Source organism: Mesoplodon bidens (assembly GCF_964165515.1).
Source record: "Mesoplodon bidens genome assembly, chromosome: 9".
Taxonomy (NCBI): Eukaryota; Metazoa; Chordata; class Mammalia; order Artiodactyla; family Ziphiidae; genus Mesoplodon; species Mesoplodon bidens.
This window is the reverse complement of record NC_138166.1, coordinates 87,225,073-87,244,485: the sequence shown is the minus strand read 5'-3', so window position 1 is coordinate 87,244,485 and position 19,413 is coordinate 87,225,073. Positions and strand designations below refer to the sequence as shown.

At 38.9% G+C, this 19,413-nt stretch overlaps 1 protein-coding gene across 1 annotated transcript in view; it reads left to right on the top strand.

The window, feature by feature from the left end:
• The window catches only part of CHCHD3 (coiled-coil-helix-coiled-coil-helix domain containing 3), a 311,474-nt gene that overhangs the window by 9,067 nt on the left and 282,994 nt on the right, over window positions 1-19,413 (top strand). Inside the window, exon 2 of the mRNA XM_081244862.1 lies at window positions 7,157-7,244. Coding sequence (XP_081100988.1) covers window positions 7,157-7,244 — 88 coding nt within the window. The remainder of the gene's footprint in view (window positions 1-7,156; window positions 7,245-19,413) is intronic.

Sequence of the window (19,413 nt, the reverse complement as noted above, 5' to 3'; positions counted from 1 at the left end):
GGAGAAATACGCCAAGACACATATTAATCAAACTGTCAAAAATTAAACACAAAGAAATCATATTAAAAGCAGCAAGGCAAAAACAACAAATAACACACAAGGGAATCCCCATCAGGATAACAGCTGATCTCTCAGCAGAAACTCTACAAGCCAGAAGGGAGTGGCAGGACATAATTAAAGTGATGAAGGAGAAAAACCTGCAACCAAGATTACTCTACCCAGCAAGGATCTCATTCAGATTTGATGGAGAAATTAAAACGTTTACAGACAAGCAAAAGCTGAGAGAGTTCAGCACCATCAAACCAGCTTTACAACAAATGCTAAAGGAACTTCTCTAGGCAAGAAACACAACAGAAGGAAAAGACCTACAATAACGAACACAAAACAATTAAGAAAATGGGAATAGGAACATACATATCGATAATTACCTTAAATGTAAATGGACTAAATGCTCCCACCAAAAGACACAGATTGGCAGTATGGATACAAAAACAAGACCCATATATATGCTGTCTACAAGAGACCCACTTCAGACCTAGAGACACATACAGACTGAAAGTAAGGGGATGGAAAAAGATGTTCCATGCAAATGGAAACCAAAAGAAAGCTGGAGTAGCAATCCTCATATCAGACAAAATAGACTTTAAAATAAAGACTACTAGAAGAGACAAAGAAGGACACTACATAATGATCAAGGGATCTATCCAAGAAGAAGATATAACAATTGTAAATATTTATGCACCCAACATAGGAGCACCTCAGTACATAAGGAAAATACTAACAGCCATAAAAGGAGAAATCGACAGTAACACAATCATAGTAGGGGACTTTAACACCCCACTTTCAGCAATGGACAGATCATCCAAAATGAAAATAAATAAGGAAACACAAGCTTTAAATGATACATTAAACAAGATGGACTTAATTGCTATTTATAGGACATTCCATCCAAAAACAACAGAATACACATTTTTCTCAAGTGCTCATGGAACATTCTCCAGGATAGATCATATCTTGGGTCACAAATCAAGCCTTGGTAAATTTAAGAAAACTGAAATTGTATCAAGTATCTTTTCCGACCACAGTGCTATGAGACTAGATATCAATTACAGGAAAAGAGCTGTAAAAAATGCAAACACATGGAGGCTAAACAATACACTACTTAATAACAAAGTGATCACTGAAGAAATCAAAGGGGAAATTAAAAAATACCTAGAAACAAATGACAATGGAGACACGACGACCCAAAACCTATGGGATGCAGCAAAAGCAGTTCTAAGAGGGAAGTTTATAGCAATACAATCCCACCTTAAGAAACAGGAAACATCTCGAATAAACAACCTAACCTTGCACCTAAAGCAATTAAAGAAAGAAGAACAAAAACATCCCAAAGTTAGCAGAAGGAAAGAAATCATAAAAATCAGATCAGAAATAAATGAAAAAGAAATGAAGGAAACGATAGCAAAGATCAATAAAACTAAAAGCTGGTTCTTTGAGAAGATAAACAAAATTGATAAACCATTAGCCAGACTCATCAAGAAAAAAAGGGAGAAGACTCAAATCAATAGAATTAGAAATGAAAAAGGAGAAGTAACAACTGACACTGCAGAAATACAAAAGATCATGAGAGATTATTACCAATAAAATGGACAACCTGGAAGAAATCGACCAATTCTTAGAAATGCACAACCTGCCAAGACTGAATCAGGAAGAAATAGAAAATATGAACAGACCAATCACAAGCACTGAAATTGAAACTGTGATAAAAAATCTTCCATCAAACAAAAGCCCAGGACCAGATGGCTTCACAGGTGAATTCTATCAAGCATTTAGAGAAGAGCTAACACCTATCCTTCTCAAACTCTTCCAAAATATAGCAGAGGGGGGAACACTCCCAAACTCATTCTACGAGGCCACCATCACCTTGATACCAAAACCAGACAAGGATGTCACAAAGAAAGAAAACTACAGGCCAATATCACTGATGAACATAGATGCAAAAATCCTCAACAAAGTACTAGCAAACAGAATCCAACAGCACATTAAAAGGATCATACACCATGATCAAGTGGGGTTTATTCCAGGAATGCAAGGATTCTTCAATATACGCAAATCAATCAATGTGATACACCATATTAACAAATTGAAGGAGAAAAACCATATGATCATCTCAATAGATGCAGAGAAAGCTTTCGACAAAATTCAACACCCATTTATGATAAAAACCCTGCAGAAAGTAGGCATAGAGGGAACTTTCCTCAACATAATAAAGGCCATATATGACAAACCCACAGCCAGCATCGTCCTCAATGGTGAAAAACTGAAACCATTTCCACTAAGATCAGGAACAAGACAAGGTTGCCCACTGTCACCACTCTTATTCAACCTAGTTTTGGAAGTTTTAGCCACAGCAATCAGAGAAGAAAAGGAAATAAAAGGAATCCGAATTGGAAAAGAAGAAGTAAAGCTGTCACTGTTTGCAGATGACATGATACTATACATAGAGAATCCTAAAGATGCTACCAGAAAACTACTAGAGCTAATCAATGAATTTGGTAAAGTTGCAGGATACAAAATTAATGCACAGAAATCTCTGGCATTCCTATATACTAATGATGAAAAATCTGAAAGTGAAATCAAGGAAACCTTCCCATTTACCATTGCAACAAAAAGAATAAAATATCTAGGAATAAACCTACCTAAGGAGACAAAAGACCTGTATGCAGAAAATTATAAGACAGTGATGAAAGAAATTAAAGATGATACAAATAGATGGAGAGATGTACCATGTTCTTGGATTGGAAGAATCAACACTGTGAAAATGACTCTACTACCCAAAGCAATCTACAGATTCAATGCAATCCCTATCAAACTACCACTGACATTTTTCACAGAACTAGAGCAAAAAATTTCACAATTTGTATGGAAACACAAAAGACCCCGAATAGCCAAAGCAATCTTGAGAACGAAAAATGGAGCTGGAGGAATCAGGCTCCCTGACTTCAGACTATACTACAAAGCTACAGTAATCAAGACAGTATGGTACTGGCACAAAAACAGAAAGAGAGATCAATGGAACAGGATAGAAAGCCCAGAGATAAACCCACGGACATATGGTCACCTTATCTTTGATAAAGGAGGCAGGAATGTACAGTGGAGAAAGGATAGTCTCTTCAATAAGTGGTGCTGGGAAAACTGGACAGCTACATGTAAAAGTATGAGATTAGATCACTCCCTAACACCATACACAAAAATAAGCTCAAAATGGATTAAAGACCTAAATGTAAGGCCAGACACTATCAAACTCTTAGAGGAAAACATAGGCAGAACACTCTATGACATAAATCACAGCAAGATCCTTTTTGACCCACCTCCTAGAGAAATGGAAATAAAGACAAAAATAAACACATGGGACCTAATGAAACTTAAAAGCTTTTGCACAGCAAAGGAAACCATAAACAAGACCAAAAGACAACCCTCAGAATGGGAGAAAATATTTGCAAATGAAGCAACTGACAAAGGATTAATCTCCAAAATTTATAAGCAGCTCATGCAGCTCAATAACAAAAAAACAAACAACCCAATCCAAAAATGGGCAGAAGACCTAAATAGACATTTCTCCACAGAAGATATACAGACTGCCAACAAACACATGAAAGGATGCTCAACATCTTTGCTCATTAGAGAAATGCAAATGAAAACTACAATGAGATATCATCTCACACCAGTCAGAATGGCCATCATCAAAAAAATCTAGAAACAATAAATGCTGGAGAGGGTGTGGAAAAAAGGGAACACTCTTGCACTGCTGGTGGGAATGTGAATTGGTACAGCCACTATGGAGAACGGTATGGAGGTTCCTTAAAAAACTACAGATAGAGCTACCATATGACCCAGCAATCCCACTACTGGGCATATACCCTGAGAAAACCATAATTCAAAAAGAGACATGTACCAAAATGTTCATAGCAGCCCTATTTACAATAGCCCGGAGATGGAAACAACCTAAGTGTTCATCATCAGATGAATGGATAAAGAAGATGTGGCACATATATACAATGGAATATTACTCAGCCATAAAAAGAAATGAAATTGAGCTATTTGTAATGAGGTGGATAGACCTAGAGTCTGTCATACAGAGTGAAGTAAGTCAGAAAGAGAAAGACAAATACTGTATGCTGACACATATATATGGAATTTAAGAAAAAAAAATGTCATGAAGAACATAGGGGTAAGATAGGAAGAAAGACACAGACCTACTAGAGAATGGACTTGAGGATATGGGGAGGGGGAAGGGTAAGCTGTGACAAAGTGAAAGAGCGGCATGGACATATATACACTACCAAACGTAAGGTAGATAGATAGTGGGAAGCAGCCGCATAGCACAGGGAGATCAGCTCGGTGCTTTGTGACCGCCTGGAAGGGTGGGATAGGGAGGGTGGGAGGGAGATGCAAAAGGGAGGGGATATGGGAACATATGTATGTGTATAACTGATTAAATTTGTTATAAAGCAAAAAATAAAAAAATAAATAAAAAAAAAATCAAGGGAGTGAATGAGAGTACCAGCAAGAGCATGTAGAGTGAGAAGAAAATCAAGGCAAGGAACAGAATGTGGGGACCTCTAGCATTTAAGGGGAGGGGAAGCCTGCAGAAGAGATAAGACTCGGCCAGAGTCCTAGGACAAGCAGGAAGGGATGTTGGAAAAGCAGGGGAGGGGTTTTCGGAAGAGGGGAGTGACCAAAGGGAAGTCATAAATTAGGTGCTTTATAAGTATAAATAAAAAAGATATTTATTTATATAAACATAAATATAGAAGGTTATTTATTTGATCAGTGGTGACTTTTACTGGAACATTTTCTCTGCTATATTGGGTTACAAGCCAGAGAGTGGTGTGTTAAGGAAGTGGAAACTGGAAGAAGGTTCTTAAGGATGTGGGAGGCGGATCACCCCATTACTTGACCTGGAAACCTTCTTGATGATTTCTGCTTCGCCCTCATCTAGTCAGACAATGAATCTGGCAGTGAAGGGGATAGCTGACTGTGACCTTGACACTCAGACTTCCTGGGTTTGAATCCTGCCTGCATTGCTGACAACTTGTAAGATCCAATGCAAATTATTTAATCTGGCTTTGCTTCAGTTTCCTCACCTATACAATGGAGGTAATAAAAGTATCTCAGGATTGTGAAGGATTAAATGGGTCAAGTGCTTAGTTTAGTGGAAGTGCCTGGCACATAATAAGCACTCAGTGAAGGTTAGCCATTTTGGATCCTAAATATCTTTTGAATGTGTTCTCCCTGGAACATGTTTTTTATTTTTTTAAAAACAACTTCATTGTGGTGTAATTTACATATAAAATTCACCTGTTTTCTGTGTACAACGCTTTCTAATAAATTTGCAAAATTGTGCAACCATCACCACAGTCCAGTTCTAGAATATTTTCATCATCCCAGTAAAATCTTCATGTTCTAGTTAATCTTTATTCTTATCCTAGCCTTAGGCAGCCACTTAACCTATTTTCTGTCTGTATAGAGTTACCTTTTCTGGGCATTCCATGTAAATAGAATTATACAATATGTGGCCTTCTGTGTCTGGCTTCCTTTACTTAGTTGTTTTTTGGGTCTATCCATATAGAAGCATCTATCAGAACTTCACTTCTTTTTATTGATGAATTGTAGTCCATTGTATGGATATATGTTTTGTTTATCCATTCACTGGAAGATGGGTATTTGTTTGCTATTATGAGTAATGCTGCTCTGCACGTTCCCAGGCAAGTCTTTGTGTGGACATATGCTTAATAGCTTCTTAATTGGTCCTTTAGCGTCCTTCAGGGGTCCTCTTCTTTTCTTGTCCCCCTTCAGTCTGTTCTCCACACTGTAGCTAGAGTGATCTTTCTAAAATGCAAGTCTGATTGTGTCATTACCCTGCTTAAAATCCTTCAGTAGTGCCCATCCTCAGGATCTAGTTCAACTCCCTAACTTGAAGGATTTACTAAGAGTCTTCAAAATCTAGAATCTTATTTCCCTCTCCACCTGCCCTTTCACTAAGCCCCCTCCTCAGCTTCCTGCTTCAGCCATTCTTTTATTCATTCATATAGTTTCACTTATTTAACCATTCACTCATTTAACCAGGCTTATTGAGGCTCTGGGGATATAATACTAGACAGGACAGCCAAATCCATGCTTTCCTGGAGCTTTCTTTCTAGTGAGAAAGGCAGGCAATAAACAAGAAAGAATCAGACAGTGGTAAGTGCTATAAAGAAAATAAAAAAGGATGATCTGATAAGTTGCGGGGGTGGGGATTGTGGGCTGATGACTCTCAAATCTCCTAGCCTGAGTGTTCCTCAGAGCCCCTGCCCTGTTGCCAACTGCCTGCTTGATATTTCCCCTTGCTACGCGGATAAGCCCTGCTGCGTAACTATAGCTTCATGCAGTCCTCTCTTAGAGTACTCATATCCTACTCCTTCTCTTTCTAAGTACTCTTCATCCTTCTCAGCCCCCAGCTCAACCCCACCCCCACAGCCTGTCTAGATGCCCTGCCCATCTGCCCATTGTGCTGTCAGCCCTTCCATTACAGGCCAACTGAATTAAGTCACATCCTTCACATTATATTTAAATGCATGATGACTGTCTGTTTCTTCTTGACTTTAAGCACCTTGATGACTTCAGCCACCCATAGCTGGCTGGCACAAAGTTGTTGCATAATGAAATCTGTTGAAAGAGGGATTGTTTGTGGTTAGCCTTGAACTGGGTGGGGGGGGAGGGACACCATTTCATCTGGGGCTGGAGGGAAAGAAGGAGCTAAGGCCTGCTGCAAGCTTAATTTGTAGGACGGGGGGAGGAAAGTCGAAGGAGTTCTGATGGCTTACATTTTCTCAGAGATTACAATTTAGTGCACAGTATAAAATGAGGAAAAGAGTTATTTATAATGAGCAATTAGCAGTGCATTAGAAGAAATGAAGTAGTGCTGTGGGGTGCATCTTGAAATCTTAAAATTGTTCTTACTTGCTTTTAGTGTTATAGCTATTAGATTTAGTCTGATTTCTTCAGGGCATTTGTTACACATACTGATATGGATGGCTGAATTACTTGGATGCTATTGTACTGTTTTCTTTCTTGTTCTTTTATAATTGATTTTATTTTGACGTTGCTTTTTCAGCTTTCGGAAAATGTGATTGATCGTATGAAGGAAACCTCTCCATCTGGTCCGAAGTCTCAGCGGTATTCTGGTGCTTATGGTGCCTCAGGTATTTCAGAATTTTAATTTCTGAGTTCTTAGCAGAAAAATTATGTGGTAAAGTTCACTCAATAGTCAAGTTCTTCTGCACTTCTGTCTTTTGTTTTTTGGATGTTCGACTTTTTATGGGGCAATAGTCTTCCTTTGGTATCCATGGATATTGGTTCCAGGACCCCCTTGGATACCAAAATCCATGGATGTGCAAGTCCTTTATATCAGATGGGTAGTACTTGCTTATAACCTATGCACATCCTCCCATATACTTTAAATCATCTCTAGATTATTTATGATACCTAATACACTGTAAATGCCAAGTAAATAATTGCCTGCATGGCAAATTCAAGTTTTGCTTTTTGGGATTTTCTGGAATTTTTTTTTTTTCCTGAATATTTTCAACCTGTGGTTGGTGGAATCTGTGGATACGGAACCTGCAGATATGGAAAGCCGACTGTATTGGTTAGTACCAGGGTTTCTTTTAAAATTCTTGAACTAAAAGTGGAATGAATCTACTTTCAAACAGTCTTTGGGAATGTTTTTTCTCTTCCAGCTCCTGAATCCTCTGTTAGGCTTTGGAAGGTTATTTCATATCTTTTTGTGTAAAATGAATTACTTATAGGGATATGAGAGGTTTGGGAGTAAATATTTATTAAAAAAAATTGAACTTAGAAAATATTGGCTTCCCTGGTAGTGCGGTGGTTGAGAGTCCACCTGCCGATGCAGGGGGCACGGGATCGTGCCCCAGTCTGGGAAGATCCCACATGCCGCAGAGTGGCTGGGCCCATGAGCCATGGCCGCTGAGCCTGCGTGTCCGGAGCCTGTGCTCCGCAATGGGAGAGGCCACACCAGTGAGAGGCCTGCATACCGCAAAAAAAAAAAAAAGAAGATATTGATTTATTGTTTTCAGATGAAAATCTCTAATGACTTTACTATCTTAATAGATTTCTTTAAGTTTATTAAGTTTATTCCTTATTAAGACTATAATTATTGAGGAAAATATAATGTTAAATGAAATCCATAGAGAATTATTGTCTCATTTTATCTCTCTTATCCTGTAGGATAAGAGACTGTTTCTCTTTCCTTTTCTCTCTCTTACCCTGTCCATTTAGTCATCCAACTAATATTTACTGAGCACCTGCTATGTGTCTGGCACTGTTCTTTTTTTTTTTTTTAATTATTGATTGATTGATTGATTGATTGATTGATGTGTTGGCTCCCCGTTTCTGTGCGAGGGCTTTCTCTAGTTGCGGCAAGCAGGGGCCACTCCTCATCGCGGTGCGCGGGCCTCTCACTATCGTGGCCTCTCCTGTTGCGGAGCACAGGCTCCAGACGCGCAGGCTCAGTAATTGTGGCTCATGGGGCCAGTTGCTCCGCGGCATGTGGGATCCTCCCAGACCAGGGCTCGAACCCGTGTCCCCCGCATTGGCAGGCAGACCTTCAACCACTGCACCACCAGGGAAGCCCCTGGCACTGTTCTTATTGCTGCTAAATTTGATGGATGGACATGCTGTTTTTTGGTGAAATGGCAATGAGAAAATAGTTGAGATGATTAATCTTGGACTAAATGAGAATTTTCATTATTTGTTAGAAAGGGGTATTGTGTGGTAAATCTGGCTACAGACTGAAATACCTTGAGAAAGATGAGTTGAACTTCTGATGTATTTAGAGCAGAAGGTGCCAAGATGAATAAGAAATAGTTCTTGTCCTTTGCAAACTTTTTGTTTAGCATTAAGAAGTGTTCATCGTTTATTAAGGTTAGAAAGAAAGTGACCACCCCCTCTGCTGGAAACCCTTTTTTTGGCTTCTGGGCCACACTCTTGGTTTTCCTTCTACCTTACTTGCATCCTCAGTCTAGTCTTCTTTGCTGATTTCCACTAATGTCATCATTATATGTATGCCTTTTGAATTGTATGCCTTTTGAATCATTGTGTAGATGCCCGTGACTCCCAAAATTGTATCTCTAGCCTTGACCTCTCCTTGAAAGTTGACTCCGACAATTGTCTACTTCACATCTCCACTTAAAATTCTTCAACTTAGCAGATCCAAAACAAACCTTTTTATTCTTCTTCAGAGTTGCTTCTCCTCTTTATCTTTCCCAGTAAATGGCACTGGGATTCATCCTTGTTTCCTCTTTTTTTCTGAATTTTTAAAAAAATTATTTTATTTTATTTTTTTATAATCGGGATTACAGATCTTTTAAAAATTTTATGTCTTACTTTTGGCTGCGTTGGGTCTTCGTTGCTGCGTGTGGGCTTTCTCTAGTTGTGGCTAGCGGGGGCTACTCTTCATTGTGGTGCATGGACTTCTCATTGTGGTGGCTTCTCTTGTCGCGGGGCAGGGGCTCTAAGCGTGCGCTTCAGTAGTTGTGGCATGTCGGCTCAGTAGTTGTGGCTCACGGGCTCTAGAACACAGACTCAGTAGTTGTGGCGCGTGGGCTTAGTTGCTCGCGGCACGTGGGATCTTCCCGGGCCAGGGCTCGAACCTGTGTCCCCTGCATTGGCAGGTGGATTCTTAACCACTGCACCACCAGGGAAGTCCCTTTCTTAATTCTTATATTAGACCATTAGTTAGTCTTGTCAGCTTCATCTCCAAAATATGTTTGGATATGTTCTTTGCTTGTCTATCTTTACTGCTGCAGCTCCAATCGAGGTAACCACCATCTCTTACCTTGTCTTTTGCTGAAGCCTCTTAACTGGCTCCCTGTTTCCACTCTTGTCCTCCCTCTATGCTCTGCCAAGCACACAGAGGCCTCAGCAATCTTTAAAAAAAATACATCGGCTCATATCATATCCTAGCGGTAGATCTCCATGGTACTTAGAATATAATTTGAATTGCTTTTCTTGGCTTCTGAGGTACAGCATGACTTGTCCCTTTCTGCTTTTCCAACATTATCTTCTGACATATGGATATTTTAAAAATTGGAATTTGATCTAAAATATGCTTTGTTCTAGGTAGATTTCTTTTTTCCCTTTTTTAAAAAAATTATTTATTTTATTCTTGCTACGTTGGGTCTTAGTTGCAGCATGCGGGCTCTTCATTGAGTCATGTGGGATCTTTCGTTGTGGTGCGCGGGCTTCTCTCTAGTTGTGGCACGCTGGCTCCAGAGTGCGTGGGCTCTGTAGTTTGTGGCATGCAGCCTCTCTAGTTGAGGCGTGCAGGCTCAGTAGTTGTGGCATGTGGGCTTAGTTCCCCTGCGACATGTGGGATCATAATGGGTTCGACCAGGGATTGAACCTGCATCCCCTGCTTTGGAAGGCGGATTCCTTACCACTGGACCACCAGGGAAGTCCCTAGGTAGATTTCTTTTCTACCTACTATGTTAAGGATATAGGATGGTGATGGTGAACTAATGATGGAATAGTAATAAATCACATTTAAGTAATGTTTATTACGTACTCTGTTAAATCCTTTATGTCTAGTTTGTGTAATCTGTATAATCCTGTGAAGAAGGTACTGTATTAAGCCACTTTACATGGAAGAAAATTGAGACTGGAAGTGATTAATTATCTTGCCCAAAGTCACACAGCTGGTGAGCAGTGGAGGTGATACTTGAATTCAAGTCTGTTTGACTCCAGAGCAAATGCAGTACACCACCCTGGTTTATTATCTTTTGAATGACATCTTGCTTCATTTGTAGAAAGGATGTGACAGAAACTAGTTGGAGGGAGAGAGCTGCTTTTTAGTGATGTTCTGCTTGAGTTTAGGAAAGCACCTTTCTGTAAGGGATTGTTGGTGCTTCTAGCTTGCTCCCATATTTGCTCATGTACAACAGTGAGTTGAAGGAGAGGAAGTGTTTTCCTTCTTGGGTTGGTTTCTTAAAAGGAGAGTTTGAAAGAGTGGGTGTGGGTGGGGAGGCTTTCTATAAATGCTCATGGTGTGGCCTGCAGAGTGTGACACTGACGTTGAGATAAGTTCTGCCTATGCTGAGGGATCCATCCCTTCCCATTGCTCGATTTGACATGACTGATGAACTCTGGTCCATGACCAGCCTGGGCACTGAAAACTCTTTGAATGCCACCTTGTGTTTTGTTGGTCAGGCTAGAACTACACTCTCTAAATGGTAGCCATTAGTCACATGTGGCTATTAATATTTACATTAAAATTAATTAAAATGAAATAAAAAGTTTCATCTCTTGTGTCACACTCGTCACCCTTCAGTGCTCAGTAACCACCTGTGGCTAGTGGCCGCCATATTGGACAGTGCAGTATAGGATATTTTCATCATTGCAGAAAGTTCTCTTGCACAGCTTTAGTCTAGATTTTATCAGTGCTTGGCCTTGTGAGCTTCATCAGGTGATTTTAATGATGTGGTGACTGAGGTTGTGGAGCTAGACAGCTCTGTGTGTTTGTGAATCTAGTTTCCTGCCTTTTCCACACCCCAGCTCCCCCAGGATTGTGGGTAAATGGATGCCAGGAAGTATTTCCCTGAGGTCTATTGTCTTCACCTCAGTCTTGAGCACAGCTTCCTAACCTGTGTGTTATGAGTGTGTTGGAGGAATTGATTTCTTAGATTCAGGGTAGCTGGTGAACACCTGTGTACCCTCATATGCCATACAAATACTTGCTTTTTCTGTCTGCACTGTGATGTGAAAAAAGCTCAACAAGGCTAATAGCTCAGGCTCTTTGAGGATATTTCCATTACTCATTCCAGCCCAACCTAAGAAAAGAACTAATATTTGACATACTCTTTTGAAGTGATCTTGCCTTTAGGTTCAGAATGCAGTTAGACAATGATTGTGCAAATTAACAAAGATTTGTTCTTCTTAAAATTTAAAGAATATGTTTCTACAAGTACACAGCCTCAAAGTTAATGTTCTCTTCTGCGTTTGGGGTTTTAGTTAGTACCCAGTAATAGATTTCTTAAGATTTATAATTTAGATGTGTTATGAAATAATTTTTCAAGTCTACAAAAATAATATGGATAAAAATGTCACCAGCCTTTTCTACATTTTTCGGTGTCAGGTAAATGATATATTAATTGTGAGTTGAATTTTTCATATTTGTTAAAATGCTTTCTTCCTTGCAGGACTCTAATTCATACCAGCCCCCTAGGCTATTCATATGTGTGAATACAGGGCAGAGTTGATGGACTGAGAGCGCTAGGATTTCTGGGTATAAGAACTAAGTTTTGTCATATATATGGTTTTGAGAACATAATTTATGCTGTAAGAAAGTGATTTCCTTTAAAGACTTACTGAAACTATTTTTTGCCCAACCTTGAACCAGATCAGTGACTCACTGCAGTAAGTATTTGCATGTAAAGCTGTTTAGGAAAAATAATATACTGTGTGACACACAGCATATTGTAATGCCACTTTAATAAATGAATGTGCTCTAAAGAACTTAACTGTATCCTTGCTGCCTCAAATTCTTTGCTGTGTTATGTGCTATCTCAGCTACATTGGTTTGCTTTTTTTAAATATATTTTTATTTTTATTTTTACAAGAGATAAATAAACTGACACCAAGCATTGTAAACAGATGACCACAACAAAAGCAACAATGATTGCAATTACCAAACACGAAACACACTTATACTATGTCATAATATTGACATTCAGTCCAGTAATCCTTCACCGTTAACAGCTCCTTTACTTTGCAGTGAAAATTGATTTGTATATTTTTTGCCTCTGAATCCTTGTGGGATTTTTTTTTTAATTCAAACAAAGTCACAAAAATTATAATCATCCTCATCAGTTCACTCAGTCCCATGTAATTAATTTTTTTCATCTTGATCTTTTGTTAGCACTTTTATGAATTCATCAGTTTTCCATTAGAGTTCTGAAAATGCTTATTCATTCAGTTCAGCAGTATAGTCAGTTACCAGAAACCTGTACTTGTCAGAGTCTTTTCCATGAATTCCTTGAAGATGAAACCCTTTTATAGGAACATTTTTGCGAAAGCATCAGAGTACACCCAGAACTGTCTGTAAATGACAAAAGACTTAAAAATGACCACAGTTAAACATTTGATGAAAGTTCATAATAATGCAGTTGACAAGGAAATTTAGTTATTTCTTTTTTGTTTGTTTGTTTTTTTGCGGTATGCGGGCCTCTCACTGTTGTGGCCTCTCCCGTTGCGGAGCACAGGCTCCGGACACGCAGGCTCAGCGGCCATGGCTCACAGGCCCAGCCGCTCTGCGGCATGTGGGATCCTCCCGGACCGGGGCACGAACCCGTGTGCCCTGCATCAGCAGGCGGACTCTCAGCCACTGCGCCACCAGGGAAGCCCAAATTTAGTTATTTCTGAGATATACATTTTAAAGAAATAACTAGAATTAAGACTTATAACATTATACCAGAACATATAAGATTTTTAGAAATTTCATGTAATGTCTGAAACATTTATATTAACATATTTCCATACAAATAGCCCAAAGAAAGTTATTGTTTTTCTTACTTGTTTGTTTGTTTTTTTTTATACTGCAGGTTCTTATTAGTCATCAGTTTTATACACATCAGTATATACATGTCCATCCCAATCACCCAATTCATCACACCACCACCCCCATCTCCCCACAGCTTTCCCCCCTTGGTGTCCATACATTCGTTCTCTACATCTGTGTTTCAATTTCTGCCCTGCAAACCGGTTCATCTGTACCATTTTTCTAGATTCCACATATATGCGCTAATATACGATATTGTTTTTCTCTTTCTGACTTACTTCACTCTGTATGACAGTCTCTAGATCCATCCACGTCTCAACAAATGACTCAACTTCATTCCTTTTTAAGGCTGAGTAATATTCCATTGTATATATGTACCACATCTTCTTTATCCATTTGTCCGTCGATGGGCATTTAGGTTGCTTCCATGATCTGGCTATTGTAAATAGTGCTGCAGTGAACATTAGGGTGCATGTGTCTTTTTGAATTGTGGTTTTCCCTGGGTATATGCCCAGTAGTGGGATTGCTGGATCATGTGGTAGTTCTATTTTTAGTTTTTTAAGGAACCTCCATCCTGTTCTCCATAGTGGCTGTAACAATTTACATTCCCACCAACAGTGCAAGAGGTTTCCCTTTTCTGCACACCCTCTCCAGCATTTGTTGTTTGTAGATTTTCTGATGATGCCCATTCTGACTGGTGTGAGGTGATACCTCATGGTAGTTTTGATTTGCATTTCTCTAAAAATTAGTGATGTTGAGCAGTTTTTCATGTGCTTCTTGGCCATCTGTACATCTTTGGAGAAATGTCTACTTAGGTCTTCTGCGCATTTTTGGATTGGGTTGTTTGTTTTTTCAATATTGAGCTGCATGAGCTGTTTATGTATTTTGGAGATTAATCCTTTTTCCGTTGATTCGTTTGCAAATATTTTCTCACATTCTGAGGGTTGTCTTTTCGTCTTGTTTATGGTTTCCTTTGCTGTGCAAAAGGTTTTAAGTTTCATTAGGTCCCATTTGTTTATTTTTGTTTTTATTTCCGTTACTCTAGGAGTTGGATCACAAAAGATCTTGCTGTGGTTTATGTCAAAGAATGTTCTTCCTATGTTTTCCTCTAAGAGTTTTATAGTGTCCAGTCTTACATTTAGGTCTTTAATCCATTTTGAGTTTATTTTTGTGTATGGTGTTAGGGAATGTTCTAATTTCATTCTTTTACATGTAGCTGTCCAGTTTTCCCAGCACCACTTATTGAAGAGGCTGTCTTTTCTCCATTGTATATCCTTGCCTCCTTTGTCATAGATTAGTTGACCATAGGTGCGTGGGTTTATCTCTGAGCTTTCTATCTTGTTCCATTGATCTATGTTTCTGTTTTTGTGCCAGTACCATATTGTCTTGATTACTGTAGCTTTGTAGTATAGTCTGAAGTCAGGGAGTCTCATTCCTGCAGCTCTGTCTTTTTCCCTCAAGACTGCTTTGGCTATTCGGGGTCTTTTGTGTCTCCATACAAATTTTAAGATTTTTTTGTTCTAGTTCCGTAAAAAATGCCATTGGTAATTTGATAGGGATTGCATTGAATCTGTAGATTGCTTTGGGTAGGATAGTCATTTTCACAATATTGATTCTGCCCATCCAAGAACATGGTATACCTCTCCATCTGTTAGTATCATCTTTAATTTCTTTCATTAGTGTCTTATAGTTTTCTGTGTACAGGTCTTTTGTCTCCCTAGGTAGGTTTATTCCTAGGTATTTTATTCTCTTTATTACAATGGTAAATGGGGGTGTTTCCTTAATTTCTCTTTCAGATTTTTCATCATTAGTGTATAGGAATGCAAGAGATTTCTGTGCATTAATTTTGTGTCCTGCAACTTTACCAAGTTCATTGATTAGCTCTAGTAGTTTTCTGGTGGGATCTTTAGGATTCTGTATGTATAGTATCATGTCATCTGCAAAGAGTGACAGTTTTACTTCTTCTTTTCCAATTTGTATTCCTTTTATTTCTTTTTCTTCTCTGATTGCCGTGGCTAGGACTTCCAAAACTATGTTGAATAATAGTGGTGAGAGTGGACATCCTTGTCTTGTTCCTGATCTTAGAGGAAATGCTTTCAGTTTTTCACCATTGAGAATGATGTTTGCTGTGGGTTTGTCATATATGGCCTTTATTATGTTGAGGTAGGTTCCCTCTATGCCCACTTTCTGGAGAGTTTTTATCATAAATGGGTGTTGAATTTTGTCCAAAGCTTTTTCTGCATCTATTGAGATGATCATATGATTTTTATTCTTCAGTTTGTTAAAATGGTGTATCACATTGATTGATTTGCATATATTGAAGAATTCTTGCATCCCTGGGGTAAATCCCACTTGATCATGGTGTATGATCCTTTTAATGTGTTGTTGGCTCTGTTTGCTAGTATTTTGTCGAGGATTTTTGCATCTATATTCATCAGTGATATTGGTCTGTAATTTTCTTTTTTTGTAGTGTCTTTGTCTGGTTTTGGTATCAGGGTGATGGTGGCCTCGTAGAATGTGTTTGGGAGTGTTCCTTCCTGTGCAGTTTTTTGGAAGAGTTTGTGAAGGATGGTGTTAGCTCTTCTCTTAATGTTTGATAGAATTCACCTGTGAAGCCATCTAGTCCTGGACTTTTGTTTGTTGGAAGATTTTTAATCACACTTTCAATTTCATTACTTGTGATTGTTCTGTTCATATTTTCTATTTCTTCCTGGTTCAGTCTTGGAAGGTTATAGCTTTCTAAGAATTTGTCCATTTCTTCCAGGTTGTCCATTTTATTGGCATAGAGTTGCTTGTAGTAGTCTCTTAGGATGCTTTGTATTTCTGTGGTGTCTGTTGTAAGTTCTCCTTTTTCATTTCTAATTTTATTGATTTGAGTCCTCTCCCTCTTTTTCTTGATGAGTCTGGCTAATGGTTTATCAATTTTGTTTATCTTCTCAAAAAACAGCTTTTAGTTTTATTGATCTTTGCTATTGCTTTCTTTGTTTCTATTTCATTTATTTCTGCTCTGATCTTTATGATTTCTTTCCTTCTGCTAACTTTGGATTTTGTTTGTTCTTCTTTCTCTAGTTCCTTTAGGTGTAAGGTTAGATTGTTTATTTGAGATTTTTCTTGTTTCTTGAGGTAGGCTTGTATAGCTATAAACTTCCCTCTAGAACTGCTTTTGCTGCATCCCATAGGTTTTGGATCGTCGTGTTTTCATTGTCATCTGTCTCTAAGTATTTTTTTTTTTTTTTTTTTTTTTTGCGGTACGTGGGCCTCTCACTGTTTTGGCCTCTCCCGTTGTGGAGCACAGGCTCTGGACACGCAGGCTCAGCAGCCATGGCTCACGGGCCCAGCCGCTCTGCGGCATGTGGGATCCTCCCGGAGCGGGGCACGAACCCGCGTGCCCGGCATTGGCTGGCGGACCCTCAACCACTGTGCCACCAGGGAAGCCCTCTAAGTATTTTTTGATTTCCTCTTTGATTTCTTCAGTGATCTCTTGGGTATTTAGTAACGTATTGTTTAGCCTCCGTGTGTTTATGTTTTTTACGTATTTTTCCCTGTAATTCATCTCTAATCTAATAACGTTGTGGTCAGAAAAGATGCTTGAAACGATTTCAATTTTCTTAAATTTACTGAGGCTTTATTTGTGACCCAAGATGTGATCTATCCTGGAGAATGTTCCATGCGCACTTGAGAAGAAAGTGTAATCTGCTGTTTTTGGCTGGATTGTCCTATAAATATCAATTAAATCTGTGTGGTTTGTTGTGTCATTTAAAACTTCTGTTTCCTTATTTATTTTCATTTTGGATGATCTGTCCATTCATGTAAGTGAGGTGTTAAAGTCCCCCACTATTATTGTGTTACTGTCGATTTCCTGTTTTATAGCTGTTAGCAGTTGCCTTATATATTGAGGTGCTCCTATGTTGGGTGCATATATATTTATAATTGTTATATCTTTTTCTTGGATTGATCCCTTGATCATTTTGTAGTGTCCTTCCTTGTCTCTTGTAACATTCTTTATTTTAAAGTCTATTTTATCTGATATGAGTATTGCTACTCCAGCTTTCTTTGGATTTCCATTTGCATGGAATATCTTTTTCCATCACCTCACTTTCAGTCTGTATGTGTCCCTTGGTCTGGAGTGGGTTTCTTGTAAACAGCATATATATATATGTCTTGTTTTTGTATCCATTCAGCAAGCCTGTATCTTTTGGTTGGAGCATTTAATCCATTCACATTCAAGGTAATTATTGATATGTATGTTCCTATGACCATTTTCTTAATTGTTTTGGGTTTGTTTTTGTAGGTCCTTTTCTTCTCTTGTGTTTTCCACTTAGAGAAGTTCCTTTAACATTTATTGTAGAGCTGGTTTGGTGGTGCTGAATTCTCTTAGCTTTTGCATGTCTGTAAAGCTTTTGATTTTTGCATCAAATCTGAATGAGATCCTTGCTGGGTAGAGTAATCTTAGTTCTAGGTTCTTCCTTTTCATCACTTTAAATATATCATGCCGCTCCCTTCTGGTTTGTAGAGTTTCTGCTGAGAAATAAGCTGTTAACCTTATGGAAGTTCCCTTGTATGTTATTTGTTGTTTTGCTCTTGCTGCTTTCAATAATTTTTCCTTGTCTTTAATCTTTGCCAATTTGATTCCTATGTGTCTCGGCGTGTTTCTCCTTGGGTTTATCCTGTATGGGACTCTCTGCACTTCCTGGACTTGGGTGGCTATTTCCTTTCCCGTTAGGGAAGTTTTCGACTATAATCTCTTCAAATATTTTCTCTGGTCCTTTCTCTCTCTCTTCTCTTTCTGGGACCCCTATAATGCGAATGTTGTTGCGTTTAATGTTGTCCCAGATGTCTCTTAGGCTGTCTTCATTTCTTTTCATTGTTTTTTCTTTATTCTGTTCAGCAGCAGTGAATTCCACCGTTCTGTCTTCCAGGTCACTTATGCTTTCTTCTGCCTCAGTTATTCTGCTGTTGATTCCTTCTAGTGTATTTTTCATTTCAGGTATTGTATTGCTCATCTCTGTTTGTTCTTTAATTCTTCTAGGTCTTCGTTAAACATTTCTTGCATCTTCTCGATCTTTGCCTCGATTCTTTTTCCGAGGTCTTGGATCATCTTCACTATCATTATTCTGAATCCTTCTTCTGGAAGGTTGCCTATGTCCACTTCATTTAGTTGTTTTTCTGGGGTTTTATCTTGTTCCTTCATCTGGTACATAGCCCTCTGCCTTTTCATCTTGTCTATCTTTTTGTGAATGTGGTTTTCCTTCCACAGGCTGCAGGATTGTAGTTCTTCTTGCTTCTGCTGTCTGCCCTCTGGTGGATGAGGCTATCTAAGAGGCTTGTGCAAGTTTCCTGATGGGAGGGACTGGTGGTGGGTAGCACTGACTATTGCTGTCTATATTATTTCTTAATATAAGCATTTACTATGTGCTCAACCCTCTACTACTGCTGAGGATATACAGTGATGATCAAGACAGGTACAGTTTTTCCTGGAGCTTATGATTGAGCTCGGGATAAAAACACCAGAAAATGATAATTAATGTTTTAAATGATGACTGCTGTCTTCATTAAGTTCTGTTAGCTCATCTGCATGGAGTTGGTTGGGTGTGCTGGTCTTGGAGGGTGTCCTGGAGAGGTGGGGGCAGGGGGTGACTCCGGTTCACGCTGGGGACACAGGCACTGGTGGCAGCAATTCTTGGGAGCTCCTACCGCGTGGATGCTGATGTAGCTGGTTTGCTTTTATATCAGGGAATGTTTTTTTTTTTTAGGCTGACATAAAGGGATACCTTGCGCAGTTATAAACTTACCTTATC